Source organism: Zosterops lateralis, assembly GCF_965231275.1.
Source record: "Zosterops lateralis genome assembly, contig: HAP1_HAP1_SCAFFOLD_390, whole genome shotgun sequence".
Classification (NCBI taxonomy): Eukaryota; Metazoa; Chordata; class Aves; order Passeriformes; family Zosteropidae; genus Zosterops; species Zosterops lateralis.
The window spans coordinates 1-13,332 of NW_028154310.1; the positions used below are offsets into that span (position 1 = coordinate 1).

The window sequence follows — 13,332 nt, forward strand, 5'->3', positions numbered from 1 at the left end:
CAAAAGTCCTCCAAACATCAAGACACATTAAAACCTCCCTAAACATCCAGACAGACTCTGCCAAAACCTCTTTGTCTTAGTTTGAAAAGACAGGAGTCTGTAAAGGAAGGCAAAAGCCTCCTGTGAAGTGGGAAAGGTAAACCCCCTCCCTCCCTCCGAATTACCACAATTTCAAAATAAAAAAAAACAGCTCTCAGGCAAAGGTATGGGAATGGGAATAATAGTTATTTACTAGAAAAAACTAAAATAGAAAAAAAGAACAACAAATGTAATTAGTACAAACAAAACTACTGATACAGTCAGAAAACCTGACACCCTGAGGAGTCAGGGTGTTGGTAAAAGTCCAGTTGGATGGTGGCTGTGCCTCCTGCAGTGGCAGATGAAATGCTGCTGAAGCAGAGATCCTGTAGAAGGGTATAGTTCTCTGTGAAGGTCTGGTGATAGAGTAGATGGGCCTGGTCCTCCTCTGGGAATCCAGCAGGGAAGAAGCTGCTTCTCTGGGAATCCAGCGAAGATGGCTGCTCCTCTGGGAATCCAGTGAAGAAAAACTGGGCCGATGGCTTAGACCAAGCTTATTTTATGCAGGTAGGAATGCTTGGTTCCTCCTTCTGGGTGGAGCATCTCACAATGGGATGATGTACCTTATCAGTCATGCAGTGAGTCACTTAATGGCCCATTAGCAGGAGACATCTCCCCGGAGGGAGACATTGTTCTTGGAAGAGATAGATTAACTGCCCCCCACCTCCAACAGATGGCAAATAGAATACATTCTTATCTCACAAATCCAGGACACTCTTCTAAAATATAAAAATGTCCTGCAAACAGGAGACCCCCATGAAAGGAAGAAGAGGAATGTGTTTTTACAAACAGATGCTGAGATCTGCTTGGACATAGGGCCAGGCACTTGGACAAAAGGAAGGGACAGAAGAAGCCATCAGTTCCACAAAATGTTATTAACTGACCACACAGACTGCTGCTCAGCCAAGGTCCTGCTAAATTCATGAACTTTGAGAAGAAGAACAAAGACCTAACCGAGCTGTGAATATCATTGCCTATACAGCAGTGGGGTGCATATTAAGGAGGGTATGATCAGGAGACAGATCAGCAGTGAGAGATCACGGGCGTCTGTGAGGAGTCAGCAGGGAGAGAGCACTGACAATCTCATCAGTGAGGACACGGGGATCTTCAGGGAGTAAACGTGGCAGGGCACCCATGGAGGGTGGAAAAGGGAAAGCCAGGAAGGGGTCCTGCCAAAAGGGATGATGATCCCAAAATATTTCTGAAGGGTCTCTTGGGAGAATGTTGATGCAGTTTGCACAAAGCTTTACCTTTCATGTTTTTCCGATTCTGTGCTGCCTAGGGGGTGTAGTACCGAGCCTCATATTAACTGCTAGTAAGCTCTCTTCACAGAGTAGGGAGACAAAACAAAATCTTTTCCTGTGAAGACAATGGACAACAAGCACAACTTTAAAGTCCCAAAGCATAAACAACGGTGGACTAAAAAGAGAAACAAGAAGGATGACACCTCACCACCTGAGCCTGGGGCTGGACAACTGGGCTCCAACATGCACATGGACCAAAACATCAAAGTTTAGGACCTCGTGACCAGTCGTCCATGAGGAGACCATTTGAAGTCCACCTTGAGTGTAGCCCTGGTCAGGCTCCTGCCCTGCCCCAAGGTCTGCCCTAAAGAGCTTTCAATAAATATCTGCTTTATTCTCTAGCTCTGTCCAGTCTCTGTTTCAGGCCAGCCTTCCCAAGGCATCATTCTCCCAGAGGTAATTAAGGACATGCACACCCAGAGGGGCAAGAAGGGAAGTCCAGAAGGGATTTAGACAGCAGGGGATGGATGGTGTTGGTGTGCTGGGAAGGGTGAGGGGGAAGGGGAGGGTGCAGGATTACAGTTAAGGCAAGAGGCAGCAGGGAGGAATCTCTGTGGGAAGAAAGAGGATGATGGAAAAAAACAGGAAGAGAAAAATACTGAGGACTGGGACATTTTCAAGCAGGGTGTAATGCTCAAACTCTGGGAGCTGATGCAGATGGTTTGTAGCCCCGGTTGGCAGGAGAGGCAAACAAGGAGGTCAGGATCCCAGGGGGTTTCTCTGTGCTGGGGAGCGGCAGGAGCGGGCGCAGAGGGGCGGCACCGGGAGCACGGGCTGGGGGCCTGTGGGGAGCTGCGGGGCCGGGCCGGGGCTGTGGGGCAGCCGGGGCTCAGCGCCGGGCGCTGCCTGAGCCCACCACCCCCCGGGCAGGGCCGGCACTGGCCCCCGGCCCCCAGGAGGCTGCGGGACGCCCCGGCCGCTGCCCGGCCCCGTGGAGCTGCCGGCCCTGCCCGCCGGGGGAGCCGCCTTTGGACACTGCGGCACCACAGGCACCGGCTCTGGGATACGGGCTCTGCAGGGCACGGCCAGCACAAGCACCAGCGCCAAGGAAGGAAGGAAGGAAGGAAGGAAGAGCTGGGAAATGTGCATTATCCCTGCAAGGATCCAGATCATCTTTGAAGGATCTTGTTTGGGCCCTGCAGAAAGGAATGATTGTGCAGAAAGCTCAGCAGCTGTCAGAGGATGAGCACCCACAGGCACTCAGGGGGGCTGCACGAGGGGCACAAGAAGCCCCTGCAGCACTTGGGCACAAAGGCACAGCAGGTGAAGGCAAGAAGGGAGCAGGAAAAGGCCAAGCTGAAGGCAAAGGCCATGGCAGAGTTTCCACAGCCCCTGAGGGATGAAGCCCAGGGCCCAAGGGGGCCCCAGCACCGAGGGGACGGGCTCGGCCACAAGCACCTGGCACAGGCATTGCCCTCCTCGGCAGGGGAGAGCCCACCCAAACAGCCCCTGCCAAGGAAGCAGGGATCCATCTGCAGCCCACAGGGACACTGCAAGCACACACAGCAGCACCCTCAGCAGGAGCAAGTCCAGCCCTGCACGGACATGGATTCCTAGGGCTGCCAGAGCTCCCATTACACCAGGGACCCACCACACTGGAGCCCTTGACAACATTCAGCCTGGGGCTGCATCCACACCAGGCCTTTCCTCATACACACAGGGGCCTCTCCACCCACTCTCAATCTTAGACCTAAGGGGGGAAAAGGCCAAAAATGTCTTTGATTATCCAGGGGACAAGTGGGAAAGATGAGGGGCGGTGTTTTATTCAACCACTATTAGCAGATGCCGGGGATGGGTTTGAAATGCAGGAAGTTTTATTTGCTCCTCATTGTGATTGTAATTTACTGGGAAGGCCTTTGATGGCTAAATTGGGAATGCAAATTAATATTGTAAAAGGTGATACAGAGGCCAGTTCTCTTGTACCTCTGTGTCAAAAGTCTGGCAAGGCCTGTGCTGAAGTGAACCCACAAGTGTGGGCAGCCCCAGGGAAAGGGGAAAATTAGATTCCCAGCCTCTCCAAATTACTCTGAAGTAACCAGCACTGTTGGGAAAGATGGGACAGGAAGGACTTATGGATATGATTGTCTGGCAAGAAATACTGCAGATGAAAAACCTGTGAGTGCAATAGAAATGAAAGCCAGCTTTGACATGTAGGCATGGGAGGCAGGAAAACGGGGATTAGCTGGAGATGGGTTGAAGGGCAGAAACAAAAGGACTCAGGAATGCAGCCTTTCCACTCTGCAAGGGATCAGGGAAAAAGCAGATAAGAAAAGTAGTCTTTAGAGTTTAGAATATAAAATGACATGGTAATATAGTAGTTCTCATAGGCTGCATGCAAAGTTTGTAGGTTTTGGATCTTGCACCGGTTGGTCACTGTGAATTAGAATATTCAACACAAAAAGAGAGAGAATGGATTGTAACAAGGTGCCCTCTCTCTTGCTCTTGCTCTCTTGCTCTTTCCCCCCACGCTCTTGCCCCCTCTCTCTTATCCCTGCTGTCTTATCCCTTCCCCCATTCTTACCTCACTTCTACCCCTGAGCTCTCTTCTACCCTCTCTCTCCCCTCTCTCTCTCGGGGCTTCCCTCCAGCCCAGGCTGGTGGCTGAAGGCAAAGCCCTCTTTACCCACCACCCTTGTAATAAAGCCACGTGTTTCTAGAATATCTCAGCTCTGCAGAGTTCCTTGTCCCTGCCGTCCACGGATGTCACTACACAGCACAAGTGGTGTCTAAAAGCAAAACCCTATTGCAAGGGAGGGAAGGAAGGGCTTTGTAATCTCAGGAGTAATGTTACCCAGGACTAAAAAGCAGCTGTGATAATTCTGAGGATTAATAGGTGTTATATATATTTTATATAAAGTTGGCTTTTAGCAAGATGTGTGCTATATAGTAAATAATGTTGTGGTAAGGATATAGAATATACATATAGAATATAAGTTTTTAATTCTGCTTTTAGAAAATTAGGTATAGTGGTAATAACTGATGTAATGTGCTTAAACTGTCTGTTTGGTTGGGATAACATCCAGTGAACATGTAAAGAGGACCCTGCTATTGATACACCAACTATCAGCATCTCCCACCTGCAGAAAGCACGGACCAAGGCCCAAGCTGGACGCGATAAAAAGGACACAGCCACGAAACACGCATGCTCTAAAAAGGCGGACCCAAGGAGGGGCCATGCAAAACAGTTCCTGGAATATGGAAACTAGTTTATGGAATTTTATGAATATTCATATATCGATATAACGGGAAGGGTATTTAACGAGTGTCTCTGAGAAAGCAAAGTGTGGACTTGGCTGAATGCCGAGTCACCCGGCTGGCCGTAATTGGCTTTTTTTTATCTCCTAATTGTCTTAATTATTTTATTAAACATAGTTTTTTAAATTTACCAAAAAGTGAACCTCGTTTTTCACAATTGGGAATTGCAGGACCTGGATTGAGGATTCTCTGCTCCAGCTAAAACACTGGATGACTTTTTAACCCCACACAGCCTCAGTGTTATGGTTTGGACATGGGAAAGGGAACAAAACTTGAGAAATGAAAAAAAACCCCAAAATGATTGATGCTCAAGCCATGGCTCCTCCAGACTCAGAAAAGGAACTGGAATTGTATGTGAGTGTTAAACAGGGCCAGGCCAAAGGAATTCTTGTGCTAAAATGTTTAACCCAGTGGCCAGAGTGGCCCCACTGTCTGCAGAATTGTGCAGCCACAGCTTGAATGGGACCTGAGGCCTGAAAACTGACAGCACAAGGATCTCCTGTTGTCCAAGTCTGGCATCAAGTTCCGGCTTTGAGAACCAAAAGAGCAGGGCTGGGTTATTCCAGCAGGAAACTTGTTCAGTGGCACAGGAGGATTTAGAAGTGAGGACAGGGAAAGGGTTTAACCCAGCCTCCTGTTGGAACAGCCTGCACAGGGGCTGGGGAGAAACCCATGACTGCACTGAGGTGACAGAGCTCCAGAGCCAGGCTGGGAGAGATTGATGAGACATTCCCTGGCCTCAGGGAGAAAAGGTGTTTCTGGATGGGGCTCCAAGGGCAGCAGAAGGGAAAAGAGTTACAAGACACGCTGTTATTCAGGAAAGGGAATTAGACAAAGCACAGGTTACCCCCCACATGGTCAGCTCAACCGGCAGAGCTGTGTGTGCCTGTGAGAGCCTGGGACTGAAATGCCCTGAGCAGGAAGGCTGAAATATCTCCTGCTGACACCATGTCACCCAACAGGGTGGCCAAAAGCAATTCTGACTTCTGCAGTAATCACTGGATCACTTAGAAAGGTATTTCTGAAACAAATAATTCCAAGAGAAAAGATTGTGGAAGCAATAAACTACAATAGGGGAACTCATTTTACAGGAAAGATCCTTCAGGGGGTTCTGGCAGCTTTAGGAACACAATGGGACCTCCACAACCCCTGGCACCCCCAGAGCTCAGGTCAGGTAGAAAGAATGAATGGGGAAATAAAGAAACACCTTTGGAAGCTGCTGACAGAAACCAAGAGGCCACAGGTGGGGCTTTTGCCATTGGCTCTGGCAAGAATAAGAGCCAGATCCAGGGCAGATATTCAATTATCTCCCTTGGAATTGATCTTTGGAATTCCTTCCCCTGGCAATTCTCCACCTAGTGCAGGCTGGAGATAAGGGATGTGTATTTAAAGCAGCCTGTGGCCAGAATCCTGTCTCCTGTGAAATCTCTCCCACTGGAAGCTGGGCTGGCACAGACCCTGCCTTGGGACTTTGCTGTTCACACCATCCAACCAGGACATGGGGCCCTGCCTGAGGAGTGGGAAGAAGCACCACTGGGGGCCAAGTGGCCCATCCCAAGTGTCCCTGAGCACAGAAACAGCCCCAGCACAGCTCAGCACGGGGGGACCCCTCACCCTGGGCTCAAGGGCTCGCAAGGCCCAAAGGAGATTTGGACTTCCCGGCTGCAGGAGGAGGATGGGAGGCTGCTGATATGAGAAATGTACATGCACATGAAAATTCAGAATTTTGGCAACATAAAATGTGCTTCAACAGGTGAATGGGAGAACAGAAATAGTTACAGCTTATTTAGCAGTTTTGTACAAGTAGAGAAACAACTTGTGCCAGAACACACAGGAGTGTAACTTGTAAGGAAGGACCAATTAACAAAATACACAGGAATTTAGTTTCTAGGTTAAAGCCATGGAGATAAGATTTATATTATTAAAACTCAGTAAAGAGGGACTTAGGTATTGTGAAGACCCAATAAAACAGAACAAGTTGATAAAGAAACCAGCAAGAACCAGGCTCCTGATTTTGGCCAGGACAAACTGTCCTGGGAATTAGCATTACCTGACAGGGCAATACATCCTCCAAACCAGGGGATATCTCCTGCAAACCCTGTGCACCTGCTCAAGACAAGTCCAGGTTTAAATACACGTTGATCCCACAAATCCACACCTCACCTGCCCGTTCCCTGCATTCTCTCATTCGTGCTCTAATTAGAGCCCACCCGTCCTGGTGGTTGTGAGCTGGGGCCTTGGGAGGAAGGCTGAGTCTTCCTCAGGCTGATCTTTGCTTCTGGGCAGGTGCAGTGGAGGTTTGGCTGTTTGTCAGGTCACTTTGCTCTTGCCAAAGATTAGGAGCTAGATTTTGCTGGATTCAAGCCACAAACTCTGCTTTATCGATTTTTGACAAATACCTACTTGTGAGTTTCAGTATTATACATCTTACCTGTAAGACTTCTACCTTTAACTACCTAACAAGCAACTTTAATAGCTAATCTTCTCAGTACAAGCTGCTTCACTACTTCCACAAAACTACCAAATGATAATTGGAAAATTCTGTATTTTTATATTCATAAACATTCTCCATATCAGTTAAAAGAAAACAAAACAAAACAAAGCAGATTGTGGGGGGGGGGGGCCACATGTGAGTCATTCAGTGGCTGCTCTGGAAGAGAAACTCCATTCCAGGCAGCCAGGAGAGGAGCTTTAGAAATGCAAATTAACACTGCTGGGGAAAAGTGGGGACAGTGCACCAGGCTCTTCTTGCCTGCGGGAGGAATTGGGCTGATTCCCTCTGCCCCTCAGCCCAAGCTCTGCCTGCTTGCACAGATGGAATTGGCACAGCCAAAGGCAGAGCCCACAGGGAGGAGATCTGACTCTGCAACACAAATTGCTTCAGCTGCAAAGGGAAACAGCCAGTGGAGAATGGTGTGAAAACTTCACTACAACAAGTGGGGGGAATCATCCCTCTCCCCACTCCAACATGTGCTGGCACTGTCTGTGTCACACAGGGAGCATCAGACCACTGGGCTGTTTGTGCTACCACAGGCTCAGAGAAATCACTTGGGAATCCAAGTCTGGGATGATTTAATTAGAGAAAAGAGATCAATTGATGCAGCCCTGGCTGGAGGGAGCCCCCAAAAATGGGGAAAAGATGAACGGCCACCACAACAAATCCTACAACACCCTGGACCAGCCCCTGGGAACCCAAACCAATTCACATCAGGAGCCAGAGAACACACTGATCATTCCAATGGCACAATTAGATTATAAGATGTCCACGAAATAATAACCAACCAGACAGATCCAGCTCCTCAGTCTGGCCCACCAATCCACTCAAACCAAGAACACAGCATTTCACCACGGGCTGGGATCAGATTATCTGTGAGCAGAAGGAGGAGGACAGGGTGGAAAATTAAATGACTCAAGGTGCTGTTGGCAAAGAGATGACAACAGAAAAGTGGGGAAACAGAAAACAAAGGAAATAAGAAAGCAGCTCATGTTCTGGTCCAAACGTGGAAAGGATGGGAATGGGACACGGTTTGGTGGCTCCCTGGCACAGCAGGGGTTAAACGAATGCTCTTTCTCCTCTGTTGTGCTACAGCAACTCTCATCTTTGGGCCCTGCACCACACCTTGCTGAGGGCAGCTCATTCACAGCTGAGCAAGGGGATGCAGGTGGCAGCCAGGCCTCCTGAGCCACACACGGCTACAAAAGGACAGGAACTGTTAAAAATGACCCGATAATATTGGCTTTCACATTTGTGCATTAGTCTTTGTATGTGGTTATTGATTTCAAGTGCAGTGGAATTTATAATCCCTTTTAGCTGCTTGCTAATAAAACTTATTTCTCATTTTAGTATGCACAGTAAAGCCCATGGAAATAGTAGTGTGATGAGTGTTATGTTGATGTATTCACCTTACAGCTTATAGAAATAATTATGTGATGAATGTATTGTACCACAGGCCTTAGCAAAATATAAAATGTTAAAATACTTCTTGTAACCGAGAGAACTGTGTAAAGCAATTAGGTTGTTTCCCACATCTGCTGACTGACCTCTCCAAGTGATAAGGGTGACACCAACCAGAGCACGGGAGAAGAATTAGAGAAGAATTTGTTACCTGTTCAGTATCTGGGAAGTGTGAAACAACAGGATGAAGCCACAAAAAGAAATAAAATATATTGACCTGATCCACAGGATGTTATTTAGATAAGCCAGAACAGAAACCCAAAATAAAGAAAAGTTTCTATAACAATGAAAGCTACCGAGAATATTTGAATAATGCATGAAACTCATGAACATGTATGTGCCTTAGTAAAGTAACAGTACAGAGATAACACTGTCTTAACGCACCCACGGGTCCCTTGGCTGATCGCCAGGAACACCCAGCGCTGGACATGGAACTGGTTTTTCCCTTATTGAACTTTTGAAAAGTATTCTAAGACTGAATATTCGTTTTTCTCAGAATTGAGGTCACTGACAATAATCCCAAAACCAAAGAGGACCCAGCAAGAAAAAACAGAGTCAACGAGTGAATCTGCTTGGAGACAGGGCCGGGGACTGGGAGATAAGGGAGCAACGGGAGAATCCATCAGTTTCAGAAAATGTTCCTCATTGACACGGACTGTGCTCAGCCAAGGCCCTGCGAAATTCCTGAACACGGAGAAGAAGAACAAAGACTGAGCAGAGCCGGGAATATCGGATGTTCTACAAAAGGGGGGCGCATATTAACGAGGACATGCAGGAGGCGGATCGGGAAGTCGGAACTTTCCAAGGACCTTCGCCACGGGGCAAAGGGACAGGGAGATGCAGAAGGGAAAATCAGGAGAAAAAGGAGGCCGCGTCCTACAACAATTGGAGAGACTCCCCGGCAAAGGCCGCACGGCCTCTCCCTTTGTTCAGGAATAAAGTCACTTTTACAGGACTCCTCGGGCTCCTGTGGGGACACAAACCTCTGGCCACCTCTGGGAATTTTCCCGCACAGCCCCCCCCGGGGACAGGGCGGCCACCTCCGTCCTCCCCACAGGAACCGGGACGAGCCGGCGCTGCTCCGGCAGCGGCTCCTGCCGAGGCAGCGGCGGGAAGGAGAGCGCGGGCAGCCGCTCCCGCAGCGCCCTCAGGCCACGGGCAACACGGCGCCGACACGGCACAAGGAACCCGCCGGAGCCCCCTGCAGCCCCCTCCGCCCGCAGCCAGCCCCGAGCCCCGGCAGAACCGAGCGCGGCTCCCACCTGCGCTGGGGCCGCCTCCGAGCTCCGCCAGTGCCGCCTCACCGGGCTCCGGCCGCTGCCGCCGCTCCCGGGGCCGCACACGCGCTCCCACAATGGCGCCTCTGCCCAGCCACGGGCGCCCGCGGGGCGGCCCCGGCAACGGGCTTGGCCCCGCTCCGCCCAATCAGCGCGCGCCCACAACCGACACTGACGGCACAATCAGCCAATGGCGGCGAGCGAGGCCCGGGCTGTGCACACGGCCCACACCCGCCCCGCGCTCTCAGGCCCCGCCCCCGGGCTGTGGGAGGGGAAAGCCGCAGATGAGGAACCGCCCTGGGACGGGCCCGGGCCCGAGGCGGGATTGAGCTGGAAACACAAAGTTCTCCGCACCTCCCGGCCCGCCTTTCCCAGCCCTGCGTGTTCGCTGCCACCGCCTCCGAGGAAAGCCCTCAGTTCTCCCGGCCCTACTCAGGAGCATCAGCGCATGGCTTTGATTTCGCCAAAAAAAAAAGGGAAAAGCCCCAAGGCCCTTGGGCTGAGTGGAGGAGGGGGGAGATTTCTGGCAGAAAACTCCAGAAATCTTTTTTCCCGAGGCGGGGAAGAACAAAGCCAAGCCCAGTGAGGCGGGTCGCTCCCAGCAGCGCCTCTCTGCCGTCCCAGCTGAAGCCCTCGCTGGCTGCTCCGGGCTGGACGGGCGCACCGGGAGCGCTGGGAAGGGGCCCCGGCTCGGGGCGCGGCCCCCGGGGCAGCCCCGCGGCAGCTCCAAGGCTCCGCCAGCCGGGATGGAACGTGGCAGGGGGAGCGGGGAAGGGACGGGGCTGCCGGCGCCGAGGGAACACCAGGGACACCGGGGGCGCTTCACGAGCATTTAATGAGAAACCCCAAAATTATAAACAATACAAAAACAGCAACAGTGGCACCTTAAAAACGGATGAGGGTCAGGAAGAGACATCCCACAGAAGGGATGGAATGGAATTCCACTGAATTGGAATGGACCCACAAGGATTGAGTCACACCCTTAAGGTATTGGTGCCTGTGGGGTCAAATCACACATTGGCATTATTGGCACCTTGCCCCAGCCACAGTCACATTCACATGTTTGTACCTGTTTGTACATTGCACTTGTTTGTTGCCTGTATTCACAGTGTTATACCAATATAGATATGAAATATCTGTGTATAAATAGTGTTAGAAGAAGGTATATGAAACCTGTTTCCACTGTGTTATATCTACATATATCTACAGGCTTAGTGTATAAATGTGTAGTGCAAGAGAAACAGGATGAGTCCTGGAGTGGCTCCAGGAGAAAGAAACCCCCAGCCCCAGCCCAGGCAGCCACACCTCAGCTTCCACATCACCTCCTCTTCCTGCACGTTCATCTCCTGGAGACCAGGCACTGAGGTGACCCTGAGACAAAATACTGAGATGTTCATGAGATCAGGCACTGAGGTGACCCTGAGGGTCAGTGCAAGGCAGACACTGTGCCTGAGGAAGGACATCCCAGGGTCTGGGAAAGGGCAAAGCTGTGACTGCCCAGCACAGAGAAGGTGCTTTGTCCATCCCCTGTCACAGCCGAGTTTGGGCTCTGCTGCACAGATAGGGCACCAGGTATGAGCAGGGCACACTCCTGAGTTTATTCTCAGCCCGGAAAACACACTCTGCATCGCCCAGGACAGGAACCCTGCAAGGAGGAGCAGAGACAATGCTGGCAACACAGGGGACACATTGTGCTCCCATGCCCCCATTCCCTGCCCACATCCCCCAGGCCCTGCTCGGCTCCCTGGGACTCACGAGGAGTTGAAGCTGCTGCCGTCCTCCCACTGAAGCTGCTGCCCCCGTCTGCGCAGCCCCAGCCAGAGATTGACCTTCCGGCTGGGGCGGGACAGGAACTCCTGGGAAGTGAAGAGACCAGCAGTCAGATCTGCACCCCCAGCCCAGGAGCCCCCCAGGCCCCCCTCGGACACCCCACACCCCCAGCCCCTCACTCACCATTTCCTCATCCCTGAGCACGGCCAGGGAGGCCCCGAGCTCAGAGCACCGAGCCTGACCCTGATCCCAGGTGTGCTGATCCTTCGAGAGGAAGTAGCAGATCCTGCGGTACCCGACCCAGTCATCAGGACAGGCCAGCGGAGTGCCAGGAAAAGCTGCAATGTTTGTTTGTCTTCCCCCTGCAGAGGGAAGAGGAGAAGGTCCAGGATTCCCCTCCACAGGCAATAGGGACCCTGCTGTGCCCCGAGGGGCTGGGCTGAGGCAGCTGCTCCTCCCTTACCTGACAGCACAGCCAAGGCCGGCACCAAAGCCAGGACCAGCATCACGAGCAGAGTCAGCACCAGGGTGACCTTGGGATGGGATCTGAACCTCTCACCTGCAGCAGTAAAGAGTCCATGGCTGTGAGGACGGGGCTGTCCTGAGCACGCCCAGCCCTCACATCCCCCCACCCAACACCCGGGGGACACAGGAGGGATCCCCCATTCTGTGTGCCCCTCACTCAGCTGGCAGCAAGAGAAACAAGGGACAGGGGCACAGCCAGGGCCAGGGCACAGCCGGGGCCAGAAGAACTGCCCAGCGCCGGGGGCAGCCGGGGGTGTCGGTCCCGGCCCCTGCGGGGGCCCAGCAGAGCAGGAGGGCTCTTCCAGAGCCCTGGAAACAGCCACAGCCCTGCCAGCCCTGTGCACCTGTGGGGTGACACTGTCCCCTCCCTACAGGCCACGGCGCTGGCCCTGCACTCACACAGAAATCCTCCATGAATTCTTTCCTGTCCTTTCCTGGTTGCCGATCCACCTTGGACGTCCAGGATTTCATTCACTGTCCTGGCACTGCAGCGGGGTCCTTCCTCCGCATCTTCACTCTCTGCACACTCACCAGTGGCCCCTTCCTGCTTAGGACAAGTGGCTTCTTGTGCCCGAGGCAAGTGTGTAACCCTGGCTGCTGAAACAGGCTGGGGACCTGGGGGCTGAATCACAGCCTTTTGAACGGAGCAGGATTCCCTCTCTTCCAGATCACAGCTGGGCTCTCTTTGCTTGGAATAAAGAACACGGGTTTCCTGAGACATGAACGCGGCTGAAAAAGACGTTCAGAGCTCCGACCCAGGAACAGTTTTACAACGACGGCGATGGAAGATTTAATGGCCCGTGCCAGAGACCGCGGCTGGTTCCGGCCCTGCGGTTCTCCAGGCTCAGGAAGGCGGTGCCAGCTCCGTCCTGCCCTGTCCCTGCTGCCCGGGGACGCTGCGGCAGCACCTGCGGACACAAGCGCAGCCTCCGGGAGCTCCGAGCCCGGCGGGGCGCCCGCAGCCCCGGCCCCCTCCGGCTCTGCAGCTGCTGCAGACGAGCTCCGGGCCGGGACAGGCGGTGACAGCGCCTGGGACCTGCCGAGTGCCGGCCCGGGGCGGCTGCGGATCGGGCTCGGCCTCCGAGGGGAAGAACCGGCAGCCCCGAGGAGGCGCAGGACCGTCCCCTGCAGCCCCTGTCCGGGCGGGCTGGAGCCCAGGGACACTGAG

At 52.6% G+C, this 13,332-nt stretch overlaps 1 protein-coding gene across 1 annotated transcript; it reads right to left on the reverse strand.

Annotated features, from left to right (window-relative positions):
• Positions 1–11,546: 11,546 nt before the first annotated feature.
• LOC310923824 (early activation antigen CD69-like) lies at positions 11,547–12,524 on the reverse strand. The gene is made up of 3 exons (XM_083885754.1): positions 12,103–12,524; positions 11,823–12,001; positions 11,547–11,725 (listed from the first exon to the last, which is right to left on the reverse strand). Exons 1-3 carry the CDS (start codon positions 12,143–12,145, stop codon positions 11,621–11,623), a joined length of 327 nt encoding a protein of 108 aa, XP_083741880.1. The 5' UTR covers positions 12,146–12,524; the 3' UTR covers positions 11,547–11,620.
• Positions 12,525–13,332: the final 808 nt, after the last annotated feature.